The sequence below is a fragment of the Spinacia oleracea genome, chromosome 1 (assembly GCF_020520425.1).
Source record: "Spinacia oleracea cultivar Varoflay chromosome 1, BTI_SOV_V1, whole genome shotgun sequence".
In the NCBI taxonomy this organism is placed as follows: Eukaryota; Viridiplantae; Streptophyta; class Magnoliopsida; order Caryophyllales; family Amaranthaceae; genus Spinacia; species Spinacia oleracea.
In genome coordinates this window covers 93,923,765-93,936,876 of record NC_079487.1, presented here as the reverse complement: position 1 = coordinate 93,936,876, position 13,112 = coordinate 93,923,765, and the positions used below count along the sequence as shown (strand labels likewise).

The following is a 13,112-nucleotide window of genomic DNA, read 5'->3' as shown; positions in this document are numbered from 1 at the left end:
CACCCGTCCTGCCGTCCACCCCAAATTCAACTTATTAAGCTAGTTCTCATCCCCTCAAATAAAACATTTTAAAATGTCATAAGCTCACTAAAGACTTGGTAAGTTCAAATAAATTTTAGATATAGAAGTACGTAGTATATGTTTATTCAGTCCTAAAAAACGAAATCTTAAATTAGCCATTCAGATGAAAATTTCAGTATAAATGATATAGGGGGATTTAAACTTGTAAACTATAGAGTATTGTATACAATTACAAATTATTGATCTACTGGTAGATCAAGATCTTATTGATAACGAACATCGGAATACAATTTAACATAAAATATAAATATTGAGAAGACTAGAAGGACAATAATTAGTATTGACAAATTTGGCAAAAATAAAATCTAATAACATAACACCAAAAATGAGTACAACGTTTGTATGCTCCATATTTTCTCGACAGCCAATCCCAAAGCGACAACACAAACACCCTAGTTTTCCCAAAACTACCCTTTTGCCATAAATTCCCTCTTGTTGAGGAACTATCTTTAACAAGCGTAAGGCGTAACCTTACCTTCTTCTTCTATCCATTTCCTACAAACTCATCTTCAAAAATAGAAACCCAGCCATGTTTATTTTTCTCTCTCATTCCCTCTTTTTCTCCCTCCCCCTTTGAAATCTACCTTCCATTTTTAGAAGTATAAGCTAAAAAACAAACAAGGTTTTTTTTTTAGTTTGGGGAAAAATAATCTCCATTTATATAAAAATATAAATCAGATATTCCATATTTGCATATGTACTAGTTTGTAGTGAATTTATAAGTAAATTGAGTAGAGAAATTAAGGGAAAAATAATAAAGAATCAGTGAAAATGGGGAGGGGTAAAGTGGAGCTTAAGCGAATCGAGAACAAGATTAGTAGACAGGTAACATTCTCAAAGAGAAGATCTGGGTTGTTGAAGAAGGCTCATGAGATCTCTGTGCTTTGTGATGCTGAAGTTGCTTTGATTGTTTTCTCTACTAAAGGCAAACTCTTTGAGTATGCTAGCACTGACTCCAGGTTCACTCTTTTTCCACTCTCTCATGCATCAATCTTTATTTTTCACTATTTTAATTCCAATCCATATATGTGTTAATTAATTTTAAATGTAATGTTCAAAATCATTATTACGGAATCACACGATATGATTTCCGTTATTCCATATCGGAAATTCAGTATGCGTTCTGTTTTATCGATTAGTAACAGAGTTTGAGGATGTCAAGATATACATACCTTTTCTCTTTCTAGTCAAACACGCGGGGTCATAAAGTGTGATTAATTTAACTTCTTTAGAGTTTTTTTTATATCATTGACAAACTCTATGGTGTCATGAAGCATGTCAATTTTTTGTGCAATTTGATCAGGTTATGTCCCCCTTTCTCCATACTTTACCTATTTTGGTTAAGAACTACCATTTTCAAAGTCTCCATTAAATCAATTTGATTATTGATATTAAAAAGATAATTATCTTAATTAACCTAATTATATTTTGTCTTAGCTTCCTTTATAAGCTGGAGCTTCTCCTAATTGATCCATTTTTTTAATTTACTTTATTTTTGAAATCAATTAAATAATAATAAAACTAATACGGAGGATTAATTTTATTTTTATTACTTCATGTTTAGTACCAGTACGGACTACGGAGTATTATTATTTGAACTTGTTAAAAAACAATTACCATTTTTTTTAGTAAAAAACTCATTTCAATTGGTGCAGTATGCAGTATGCAGTATACTACTGTGAATACTTGTACTACTTGATCCAGTGGATATGATCATTATTTATCGGGTTTTATCCAGTTGTTTAGATTTTCCGGACATAGCTAATCCCTGATTGGTTTTGCAAAAAGTAGGAGTATTGAATTTAAAAGTCCTCTGAGGCTGTGAGTTTCACGAGTAGGGATTTAAACCCTCGTTTTATTTCTCGAATTTTTTTTTTTTTTTTTTAAATAAATAAATTATGAAGATTATGCAAAAGTGTTTAGAAAACGGTTTTTTTCCTAAGATTGTGCACAATTCAAGTGTTTAGAAAACGGTAGTCTACTGGTACGACGATTTTGTTAACATATCGGAGGAAATTATATATATATTCTCAAATGCCGTTCTTTTTTGTTTGCTCTATCTGACTTTTCGATGTCTGTGAGATGCGATTTGAAACGTAAATATTATGCGCGTAAAAATTCTAAAAAGTTGATATTATAAAAATATACATTGAACGAATTTAACAAGACTCCAAAATGACTATATTAATTCTTATAGGTTCGAATGGTCAAACTTTTTAAAGTTTGATCTAAAAAATTCAATGTATGGTACACATTTAGGGACGAACGGAGTGAGTAGAATTAGTTAAGCGGTCGATACGAAATGTGTATTTCTTTAATTAATCTAGGGGTAATGGATTGGAGCATGGTGATCTTGAGCTCCGTGTGGGTAAAACCTAGTATTTTTTTGTTACTATTGAGGTTATATTTGATGAAACTTAGGGTTAGGGTCACTCCATTATCATCATCATCATATGTTATTATATGAAAAGGAGTGCTGATCGCCATGGTTACAAGTGATTCTACCTTGGGGATTGAATATTTACATTTATCAATATACGGAGTAATTTGAAAGGAGAGCCACTCAATTTTTTTAATATAATAATTAAATCATATCCATTATATTTTTTATGTACAATTGTACATAACTTATAGAAGTAGCTAGGTTAAAATTTCCTTGCTTAATTTCGAGCTCCATTCTTCAATTGAAATAAGTTAAACATCTTCCGTACTAAGATCATTTTATATATATTTTGACTTATGATGCATTTTATTTACATGATTTTCACTTATTTTTTCTGAACTTAATTTATCTGAACTTATTAAAACTTATCAAAACTGATTTTATTTATAAATTGCATTTGACCAACTTATTTTTTCTGACCTTATTTCCGAAATATATAAGTGAAAATAGGGTGGGCGAAACAAAACCTTAATATACATCCTTAGGGATTCGATTATGTCTAAGTAAAACAATAAGTTTAACGTCTTAACTTTTTTCACATGAGATCTCGTAAACTTATTAAAATTAATCAGCTTGAAGTTGTCTTGGCTTACTTATCGGTCTTGAACTTAACTTAATTGAACTTATTCCCTCAATTAAGCAGGAAGCAGTGCCTTACTTCTTACCAAATAAGTTTCCATATTTCTTACCAACCGTTGTCTTATGTATAAAATACTACGCCTCTATTTGTACGCAATTGTATAAGATTACATACACTTAGGCTCCATTTGGTAGGGCGTAAAACATTTTCATGGAAAACGATTTTTCCTTTTTCAACCGTTTTACGTTGTTTGGTTGGGTAAGGGATGGAAAATAATTTTCCATGACTTCCTCCAAGGTGGAAAACCATTTTCCATTTGAAAGGGAGGGAAACCACTTTTCCTTCTTTCCTCCTTACCTCTTCTCCTTTTTCCCCCTCAATCTTCACCATCTTCTCCCATTTTCCTTTAAGGTACCAAACAAAGGAAAACTAGTTTGAAATTGTGTTTTTCCTTGAAAATTGTTTTCCATGGAAAATCATTTTACAATGAAAACCTTTTACGCCCTACCAAACGGAGCCTTAAAGGTACGTCCACACTCCACATCTTAATCTACCCAACACCAAACTAAGCTATGTCAGCTTCTTAGGCGAGAAACTTGTTAAAGACAGAACAAATAACAAAGTCTCAAATAGTCAAATACCTCCTCGCATATTCCTCCCAACCCCATGGTATTATTTTAGGATTGGAATAACGAAAATGATAAAGGTAGTAACTTGCGACCTTTAAGCTGTGGCAGAGAGATGACATTACATGCTTATGTGTAATGAACGTAATTGGAAACTAAAATATTTAACTTATATTTCTTATAACATATTATACATGTTATTAAAAAGGTAGAAAAATCTTAATATTTTTAATTTATTATAAATATAATATATATTTGATTTCTTCTTTGTAACGACTACCCTATTTACATATTTTTATAGTAAAAATATTTCATTGGTAGTAAAAATATTTTGATGACACATGGTCTATATGACGTCTATATGTACCATTTTAAATACGATATCTTGAGACCTTTAACATCATCATAGAACATTGGCCTTTTACAAAAATGTGTTTTGATTACGGATTACATTCATTTATTATCGCGTATCAAATACTTAGTATATTCATAATTGTTCAAAGAAATCAATTGCTTGTTGGTTCAGTGGTGATTGAGATTGAACTTGGTAGGGAGAACCCATGTTCGATCCCCCGCAACAACAATTGGAATGGGACTAGAACACTTAGAACTCGCCCCGAATCCGGATTAGCCTTAAAGGTGAACCGGGTGCTAACACACAAAAAAAAAAAAAAAAAATGTTCAAAGAACAAATTAGAAGGCGACCATCAATTTATAATCTTTATTTCATGTTTTCTTCTTTCTTGTTTGGATTCAAAAATAACTAGGAAACACCCTAACTACAAATCTATTATCTAAATGATTTTAAAGAAGCCATAACGCATGTCTTATTCTTTTAATTTTGACCTTATCTTGCAGTTTTGAAATTCAATTCAATCTATCTATTACTATATACTAAAAAGATACACCAGGAATGACACGTGTCATTTTCTGGTGCGATTTTTTACCGCCAAAATATTTTTTATTTTTTTACTTTAAAATAAATAAATTACATTACGTTTTTTTAGGAAACTAAGATACAAATATATTTTAATTACCATAGATGTATACTGCATAATATATTATTGGAGGAAAGCTAAATCAATATTATTTTTTCCTTTATGATATAATTTTATTTATGTATTATTATAACTTTTTAATCTAATAAGAAATATAAAAAATATTGATAAATGAACTTCTAATGTTAGTCTACTATTAATAATATAATACATGGTAACAGGTAAGTAAGAAAGTTAATTAAAATAATAATATATGGTAAGTAGACTAACATATAAGTTTATTTATCAAGATTTTACTCAATTCAAAATATGTTGTATTTGACTAACTCGGTTATGCTCGAGTCTTTTCGAAAATTAGTCTTGAGTCATTCGAGTTTGGTTAACATTATTAGATCGTTCTACATACACTTAGCGACTATAATTTTTAACTTTGTATAGTAATATGCAAATTTAGTTCATTTGAATATCTTTTTTACACAACTTTGAATTTATACTTTTTCATATATCCTTTTTACTTTCATGTTTTCCTAATATCATAAGTCTTTTAGTTACTATTAAAATAAAAAATTGTTTTAATAGTAGTCGTGCATTGCACGGGCCCTAAACTAGTTTAATACTATAGCTAACAGTTCTATTCTGTTGCAACAAATTGAGTTGAGATTAATTTAGTTCGAAAGAACAAGTCCTTAGTTATATAAATTGATCAACTATGAAACCAAAAGAAGTGGAGATAGTTCTGAATAGTCTGATTGATAAAAATTGTAAAGTGCAGGGTTGATAATGGGTCCCACTCCCATTAGCCATTGGTGACCAGTTAAGTGTGCTTAAGTCATCACATCAGTGACAAACAGAAATATCGGAAAATTCAGCACCAAGGGACCACATTGTACTATAATCAGACATATTAATTAGCATAAATAAATTTATTACAAAAGCTTTTTCAATGGTGGCAATAGATATTACATGGATTGAGTTGGTTGTCTATATCTTTTGCGTTATTACTACTTGTTTATACTCGGTAAGTACATATGATTCCTGTGAAGGGAGTATAGTAGTTAGTTATATAATTAAAGAAAATATGTTACTGAATTTGGCAGCAGCATGGAAAAAATCCTAGAAAGGTATGAGAGGTACTGTTATGCAGAGAGACAACTTGTTGCACCTGATTCAGAGTCCCAACAGGAGGTATATATTATACTTGATTAGTACTATCCTCTTCATCATTCATCTTAACCTTAATTATATTACATGTTTTAGACCTTAATCTTTCCAAATTACACGACTTTACAACATACTGAAGGGTTATATCTTGCTTCCATCTCATGGCCTTTCAACATATGATAAAAATATATAAATTATTATAGGCCGGCCTTTGTATTATATTACAGTACTATTTCCCCATTATTCCATTAATCCATACATTATGTGTAGGTATGTATTCAAAACTAGCACTCTAGCTTAATACTTAAACTTTAAGTGAATCCTGGGGTAGTGTAGTGGTGTTCTTGGATTGATTCTCACCACAATGCACGCAAGGAGAGATCTAGCCCGGGGTAGAAAATGTTTAACACTTTAACTTGAGCTAGATTTTACCTAAGGTAATCTAGACCTAGCTTACTGGCCATATTCTTTGTTTTATAATTGCATTGGATGTTAAGTCTACTCAAGTTGACATTAACTAACGCGCTCCATGTAATGCAAGTGCTGGTTTTGAAAACCTAAGATGAATGAATAATCCATGTTTATATCTAGAACTTCATTTTCAATTAGGTCATACTTAAACAAGCTAGGCGCACTTACTAGCTGGGTATATATATGTAATTATCATCCTTCTCTAGGTAGCTGAATGACTTGTCTATCCTCTTTTAAGATGTTTTTTTGGATGTTGTAACTTTTAAATAGGGAAGCTGGGCTATGGAGTATCCAAAACTCGTCTCCAAACTTGAGGCCTTAGAAAGGAACATGAGGTAAATACAAACTTCCCACAGGATATATATAATATAACTTGCTGTTTTTTTAAGTAGAAATATAATTTGATGCCATACAATTACATCACCTTCCACTTCACATGAATATGCCATTTTTCATCGCTTTTTTGATTCAAGAACTGATTATTCGCGTTAATAAGCCAGCCACACACACTAAGTCATCCTTCTGATCTTCATACGTCCAACACCTAACTGTGATTAGCTAGGTAAAAGTATTGGAATGTTAAACTTGTTTCATGTTTTATAGAAACGTCATAGCATCGCAAACATGTAAGAACAACCCTAACTGGCTGTTAGTCCAGGTAAAGTCTTTATATGTATCATGTATGTATATATTCATAAATAAGCCCCTTTTTCACCAAGTTGATTTATTAGAGCACATATCAGGCACTATGTAGGAGAAGATACTGATGCATTGAGCCTAAGGGAACTCCAACATCTCGAGCAACAGCTTGACGTAGCTCTTAAGCGAATAAGAAGCAAGAAGGTATACCAAGTATTTAATTATATATCATCCCTTTAATTTCTTCGGTTCTCAAGTCACATTGATTAGTGATGTTTGATCGAACTAGTAATATGACAACTAAATCCGCACATTTTTATATTATGTATAACTTTCTGCACTACATCTAAGTAAATCTCTCTCATCTATTCTTGCAGAATCAACTGATGCATGAATCCATCTCTCAGCTCAACAAAAAAGTACGCGACATCCTTCAATGTTTCCTTTTTTTTTTTTTCTAGGTTTGAGAGGATTAATAAATTGAATCAATTCACTTATTTAACTTGTGTTTTGGCAGGAAAAAGCTATGCAGGAGCAAAATAACCAATTATCCAAACTGGTATTTTTTTCAAACCAAATTTTTCTTCCATAATTTTTTTTTGTAGGATGTAGATTATTCTATACTTTTTTTTTTATTAATGTTACATACATTGCAACATAAAATAGATGATGGAGAATGACAAGAAGGTGGTGGAACAACAAAAAGACGAGCAAAACCCTAGTCAAGTCTTCATGCTATCAGCATCAAATCCATTTCAATTTCCTTCTCTCACCATTGGGTAAGCACCTTTTCTTAATACGTTGATTTAAACATTTTTGGCAAACTATTAAAATGCGCTCTCATGTGATGAGGCAACCATTTTTGGACTATGTTTTTCCCCTCCAACCTCCTGGATTGTTATCACATTAATTGAGAATAAGAAACTCTGGCCTTGCTTAGCTAATAGCCTCTTCAACCTAATAATAAATTAATAATGATTCTATTTAGATTTTTAAATCATCCATTTTTGTGACAAAAGATACCTATAAAATAATACAATAAAATTAGTTAGTATGAGTAGAATTTAGAGTTGAACATAATAATGAATGATTATGGTTTATTTCCCCATGTATTATGCAGAGGTGCTTATCATGAGATGAGAGAATTACAGATGGAGTCAGCGAACCTGGAAGCTCAAGGACCATCAAGAACAAACACTAATATTCCGGCATGGATGTTTAGTCATCATGTTGGTGAATGATCGACAAGCTTTTTCAGCTGCTTGCTCAATCGATCAAATGCTCTATAATTTCAGTCCTTTGATATGAACGATGAGTATAAAAGCGAATTCGATCGGTATTATATTTATATATATGGAGTAATATATAATGTGTTGTTCTACTACTAATTTGTAAATCATAATATTAATAACTATAAACAGCAAATCAAATTAAGAACAAAGGGGTTTGGAATTGGATGCTACCAAACAACCGGCCTCGTGATAAATGTACGGCCTAGCTAGTAAATTTTGAGTATTTTGGTAATATATCTCAAATATTAATCGAATGTATTATGGTTTATTGAAATGTATTATGTATGCATCTCTGGTGTACAAATTAAATATTCTCTGTATGGCTGTATTATGTCTATCTTCAAGATTTTCGCTGTTTTTGTTGGTCATATCATGTACTTTAGGCTTCCTTAATTGGTATTTAGACTTGTTGAAATCTCAACTTATTAGAACTTCTATCGTGAATATTGTTGTGTACAGTTTTAGGTTGAAGAATTAATTAAACTGCTGGTAAACCACGATTGCTTTCATCATCTTTATATTAGTATATTGCTTTCACGATTAACCCAAACGGATTGGCTTTGAATCAAAAGACCTCTATTAATCCCTGAGATTTATCTCCGACTGTTCCACTGCAAGTCTGCAACCATTGCTTCAGATAAAACCGGGCATCACAATACTACTCCGTATGTTCAAGACTTCAAGCTAGTATATGTTGTTATTTGTTAACTAGCTAGAGAATAAACAATACTCTTGGAATGGATTTATGGCTCACAAGTCACAAGTCACAAACAAGCAGTCTTTTGAAGTCTCAACATGTCTGAAATTGAGCATTTGAGCTGTTAATACATTCTTAATATTGTTAGTAGCTCAAGTAAATGATTATTCTTGCGTGGACCGCAATAATACTAGTGTGATATTATTGTGGACCTAAAACCATCAATTTACTCGATCTATCACCCTTTTTGCATACATAGCGACTTTTATTGTTCACATAGTGACAGTAATAAATTAAACACCAATTTTATTAGATATAGTAGTCATTTTTTGAATCAAAGTAAACTCTATGTTTTTAAAAGAAAATCGCAAATTTAAATCACATTATTCAAGCACAACAGGTACTAATAACACTGTTGAGCCAATATGGTTTTGATGATGACAAACTAAAGTAATCAACTAATGTGATTTTCAAGTTGTATTTGTGCAAGGGTCATTAATAAATTGTTGTGCCCAAATCTAATAGAACTTACTGGATGTTGATGATTGTGAGATGCTTATAGCAAAGAAGCATAAACTTCCAGAGTTGGAACTGCACAACAGTTTCTAAGGAAGAACTCCATACAAGTTGGAGCACATGAAAGTTCCTAAAGGGAACACTGTCGAGTTCCTGGGGAACAAAGATAGGAAAGTTCCTGAAGGCAACACTCCCGAGCTCCTGAGGAACAACCAATATGCGGAGCAACATGGAACATGAAGACAGGAAAGTTCTTGAAGGGAACATTGCCGAGTTCGTGAGAAACAACCAATATGCGGTGCACTTGTTCCTGAGGAACAACCAACATGCGGAGCAACATGAAACATGAAGACAGAAAATAAGAGTTGTTCTCTATGATTCATGTAAGTATGTAGAAACTTGAATAACATGGAACCAACGTACGGAGAACACTCATGTCCGAGTAACTCGTGTCTGAGAACTTGTGTAAGTGGAACTTGGTTTGCATCCTAAACATAACATCAATATGCATTAATCTAATTGTCAGGTAGTCTATAATATAAACTTGTATTTATGATAATTTATTTAAGAGTTTTAATTTGATTAAAAGTCTTTAATAAATAGGTAATTGACTAAGTCTAGGATTCTAAATAAGATAAATAAGATATATATTTTGGGATAGATTAACTAAATTAATTGATTAATTAGAGTCCTAGAAATATGGGAATCCTATCTTGTCAACGCTTATATATTTTGGAATAGATTAATTAAATTAATTGATTAATTAGAGTCATAGAAATATGGGAATTCTATGTTGTCAAGGCTAATATATTTTGGAATAGATTAATTAAATTAATTGATTAATTAGAGTCCTAGAAATATGGGAATCCTAGGTTGTCAAGGCTAAATAAACGTTTATAAGTAAAACAATTAAGGTTCCTATTTACATGGGAATCCTATGAAGTCATAGGTAAATCACGTCTAATATAACTAACATATTAGTTGTTGATTTTAGGATCATGCCTAGAAACTAGGATGCATTACTTGGTATTGGCTTGTTCCCCAAGTATAATTAATCACATTATACTCCACGTATGTTCATATATCACGTTCAACAGTTAGTGGGTTACTGGGTGTGCTTGTTTCCCAAGTAAAGAATCATGGAGTAGTGGCCAAGGCATTCTTAATGCTATATAAGTATGCATCATCATTCATTCTAAAGTTTCTGACTCTACCAGTCATTCCAGTAGGTCTGGTTTAAGAGGAAAAATGCTCTAAAAGAAATATGTTTTGTTTTTCACGTTCTTGAGTCAGTGTATTAGTTCCAAGTTCCTATGAGTGTCTTGTTTCTCATTTTCCTTTCACGTGATACATACTAGAGGGATACTAATCAATTAGCAATCATCTATATTTTGAGAGTTGGTCAAGAGTTCAGTGAGCTCTTGTAATGGGGCATTGGTCAAGAGTTTGAGTGAATTCTTGTATCAAGTTTTGGGCAGGAACTTGAGTGAGTTGCTGATGTGTATGGGGTAGGAATTTGAGTGATTTCCTATTGTAATTGGGTAGGCTTTGAGTGAAGACTATAAGAGAGAAACAGAGAGGCTTTGAGTAAAGTCAAAGAGTCAAGAGAGACTTATAGGGAAGTCGGTGAGAGCGTAGTTGTTTGAGGGAACAATTATTGGGAACTTGAGTTTGTAAAGGAAATCAAGTTTTGCCCAAGTTCCTTATAGGTTTGTAACTGAGTTGTTCCCCTATAGTGAAAAGAGTTTGAGTTGAAATCCTAGTGGGTCGAGGTTTTCTTTCTAGTTGGGCCTATAAATTTTCCTCGTAAAATCTCTCTTGCATTGTTTATCTACTTGCTTTAAGTTTTTTTATAATTCCGCAAAATTGACTAGTAAGTTCCATACTACAATTCACCCCCCTCCTGTAGTGTTCAATCCGAAAAACAAACATCAATTTGAAAATTTTCATAATAATTCTAATAAACACGTCAAAATAAACTATATCACTAAAATACCTCTACAGGGAGATAAGGCTAAGCGGAGCGAAAAGGGTTTTCCATGAGAATGAAGTTGTTGATTATTTTTTAGAAATGGTCATTATTGTGGACCATGGTCCATTTAAAAATTAGAGCATTTTGATGACCAAATTTAAGTACCAGAAATTGTTAACATGTTTTCATGGAGCTAAATGTAGTAGACTACCAATAGTTATGAGGGTTGACTTTGCAACCACTCATCTCCATGTTCTACTCCCTCTGTCCCATAATTATCTTCCTGTTTGATCAAAAACACGGATTTTAAGAAAAGTGAAATATAGTACATGAAAAAGTGGAATAAAGTACAAATAATGATTGAGTTGTATGGAAAAGTGGAATAAAGTACATGTGAAAGAGAATATAGTACATGGGAAAAGTGAAATATAGTACATGGGTGAGGTTTTCAATTCAATTTTAATTAATATAGTACATGAGAAGGTGGAGACCTAGTAGCCAAAATTTGAAATAGGAAGATAATTTTAGAACGCTCGTTTAAAAAAGCAGGAAGATAATTTTGGGACGGAGATACGATAGGACTCGGAGACATCCCTAAGGTTCCATACCGGAACAATTGCTATTAGCGTTTTTCTCGTGTTTAAAAACCACCAGCTTTTAAAATTTGAACTTGTTGCCAAAAAAAATAAAAAAAATAAAAACTTTTAGGGCAGAAACGGTTAAATTAGCAAATTGGTAATAAAAATGGGTCCCAGACAGTTGACACTGGGGTCACTGCTATTAAAAAAGGCTTTCGGGTGTTGTTAAATCTGCTACTGAGACAGTCAGTCGGTATTAGAGCTGTCAAAAACTGACCCGACCCGAAAACCCGACCTGAACCGACCGAACCCGTAACCGACCATGACCCGAAATTACGGTAAAACAGGTAACCCGAAACCCGACCTGTACCCGACCCGAAAAAACCGTTAACCGATTTTAACCCGATGTTGTAACACCCGAACCCGAACCCGACACCCGACCCGAAAATGACCGATAACCGAACTGACCCGACCGAACAATGACCCGAACCCGATTTGATACCCGACCCGATGTCAACCCGAAACCGATTGTAACTCGATGAAACCTGCTATTGACCCGACCTGTGAGAACCCGCTACTCGATTTACCCGAGTTATCAATGACACGACCAAATATTAACTTCATTGATATATCTATTTTAATTATTTATTGCTAAATATTGAAAAATTTAACTCTAAAATAAGTTAAACAAAATTTTTTAGAATATAAAATCCTTAAAATGTATAGGTTAATTATCAGACCCGAGTTTGACCCGTCCCTGAGAGTGACCCGATCTGAATTCTATTTGATCTGATTATTATCCGATCCAAACTAAGACCCGAACCCGAAAATAACTGTGTTGCAAACTGACTTAAACCCGACTCGATAAGACCCAAACCCGAAATTATCTGCTACAAACCGACTTAAACCCGACCCGATAAGACCCGAACCCGAAATCAAACCTGACCGAAATGTGACCCGACTCGAACCCGACCTGAACCCGGGATAGGAAAAAACCCGATATGACCCGACCTGAAATCGACCCGACCGAACCCGAACTCAACCCGAATGAAATATTG

At 32.9% G+C, this 13,112-nt stretch overlaps 1 protein-coding gene across 4 annotated transcripts; it reads left to right on the top strand.

Annotated features, from left to right (window-relative positions):
• The first annotated feature begins 509 nt into the window (after positions 1-509).
• LOC110774948 (truncated transcription factor CAULIFLOWER A) lies at positions 510-8,655 on the top strand. 4 transcript variants are annotated; one of them, XM_021979547.2, is made up of 8 exons: positions 510-1,040; positions 5,826-5,913; positions 6,631-6,695; positions 7,092-7,203; positions 7,377-7,418; positions 7,517-7,558; positions 7,666-7,778; positions 8,120-8,655. In XM_021979547.2, the coding sequence occupies exons 1-8, from the start codon at positions 853-855 to the stop codon at positions 8,238-8,240; spliced, it is 771 nt and encodes a 256-aa protein (XP_021835239.2). In that variant the 5' UTR covers positions 510-852; the 3' UTR covers positions 8,241-8,655. The 4 variants fall into 4 exon arrangements, with proteins under 4 accessions (XP_021835239.2, XP_021835240.2, XP_021835242.2 ...); XM_021979548.2 differs by having other exon boundaries at positions 511-1,040; positions 5,829-5,913; XM_021979550.2 differs by having other exon boundaries at positions 521-1,040; positions 5,829-5,913; positions 7,104-7,203.
• The last annotated feature ends 4,457 nt before the right edge of the window (positions 8,656-13,112 follow it).

Bases quoted from the DNA above. Each gene is read 5' to 3' on its own strand.
- LOC110774948 (XM_021979547.2), top strand. From the start codon at position 853: ATGGGGAGGGGTAAAGTGGAGCTTAAGCGAATCGAGAACAAGATTAGT. The intron at 5,914-6,630 runs GTATATATTATA...ACTTTTAAATAG, and splicing joins ATTCAGAGTCCCAACAGGAG to GGAAGCTGGGCTATGGAGTA. The intron at 7,419-7,516 runs GTACGCGACATC...GTGTTTTGGCAG, and splicing joins TCTCTCAGCTCAACAAAAAA to GAAAAAGCTATGCAGGAGCA.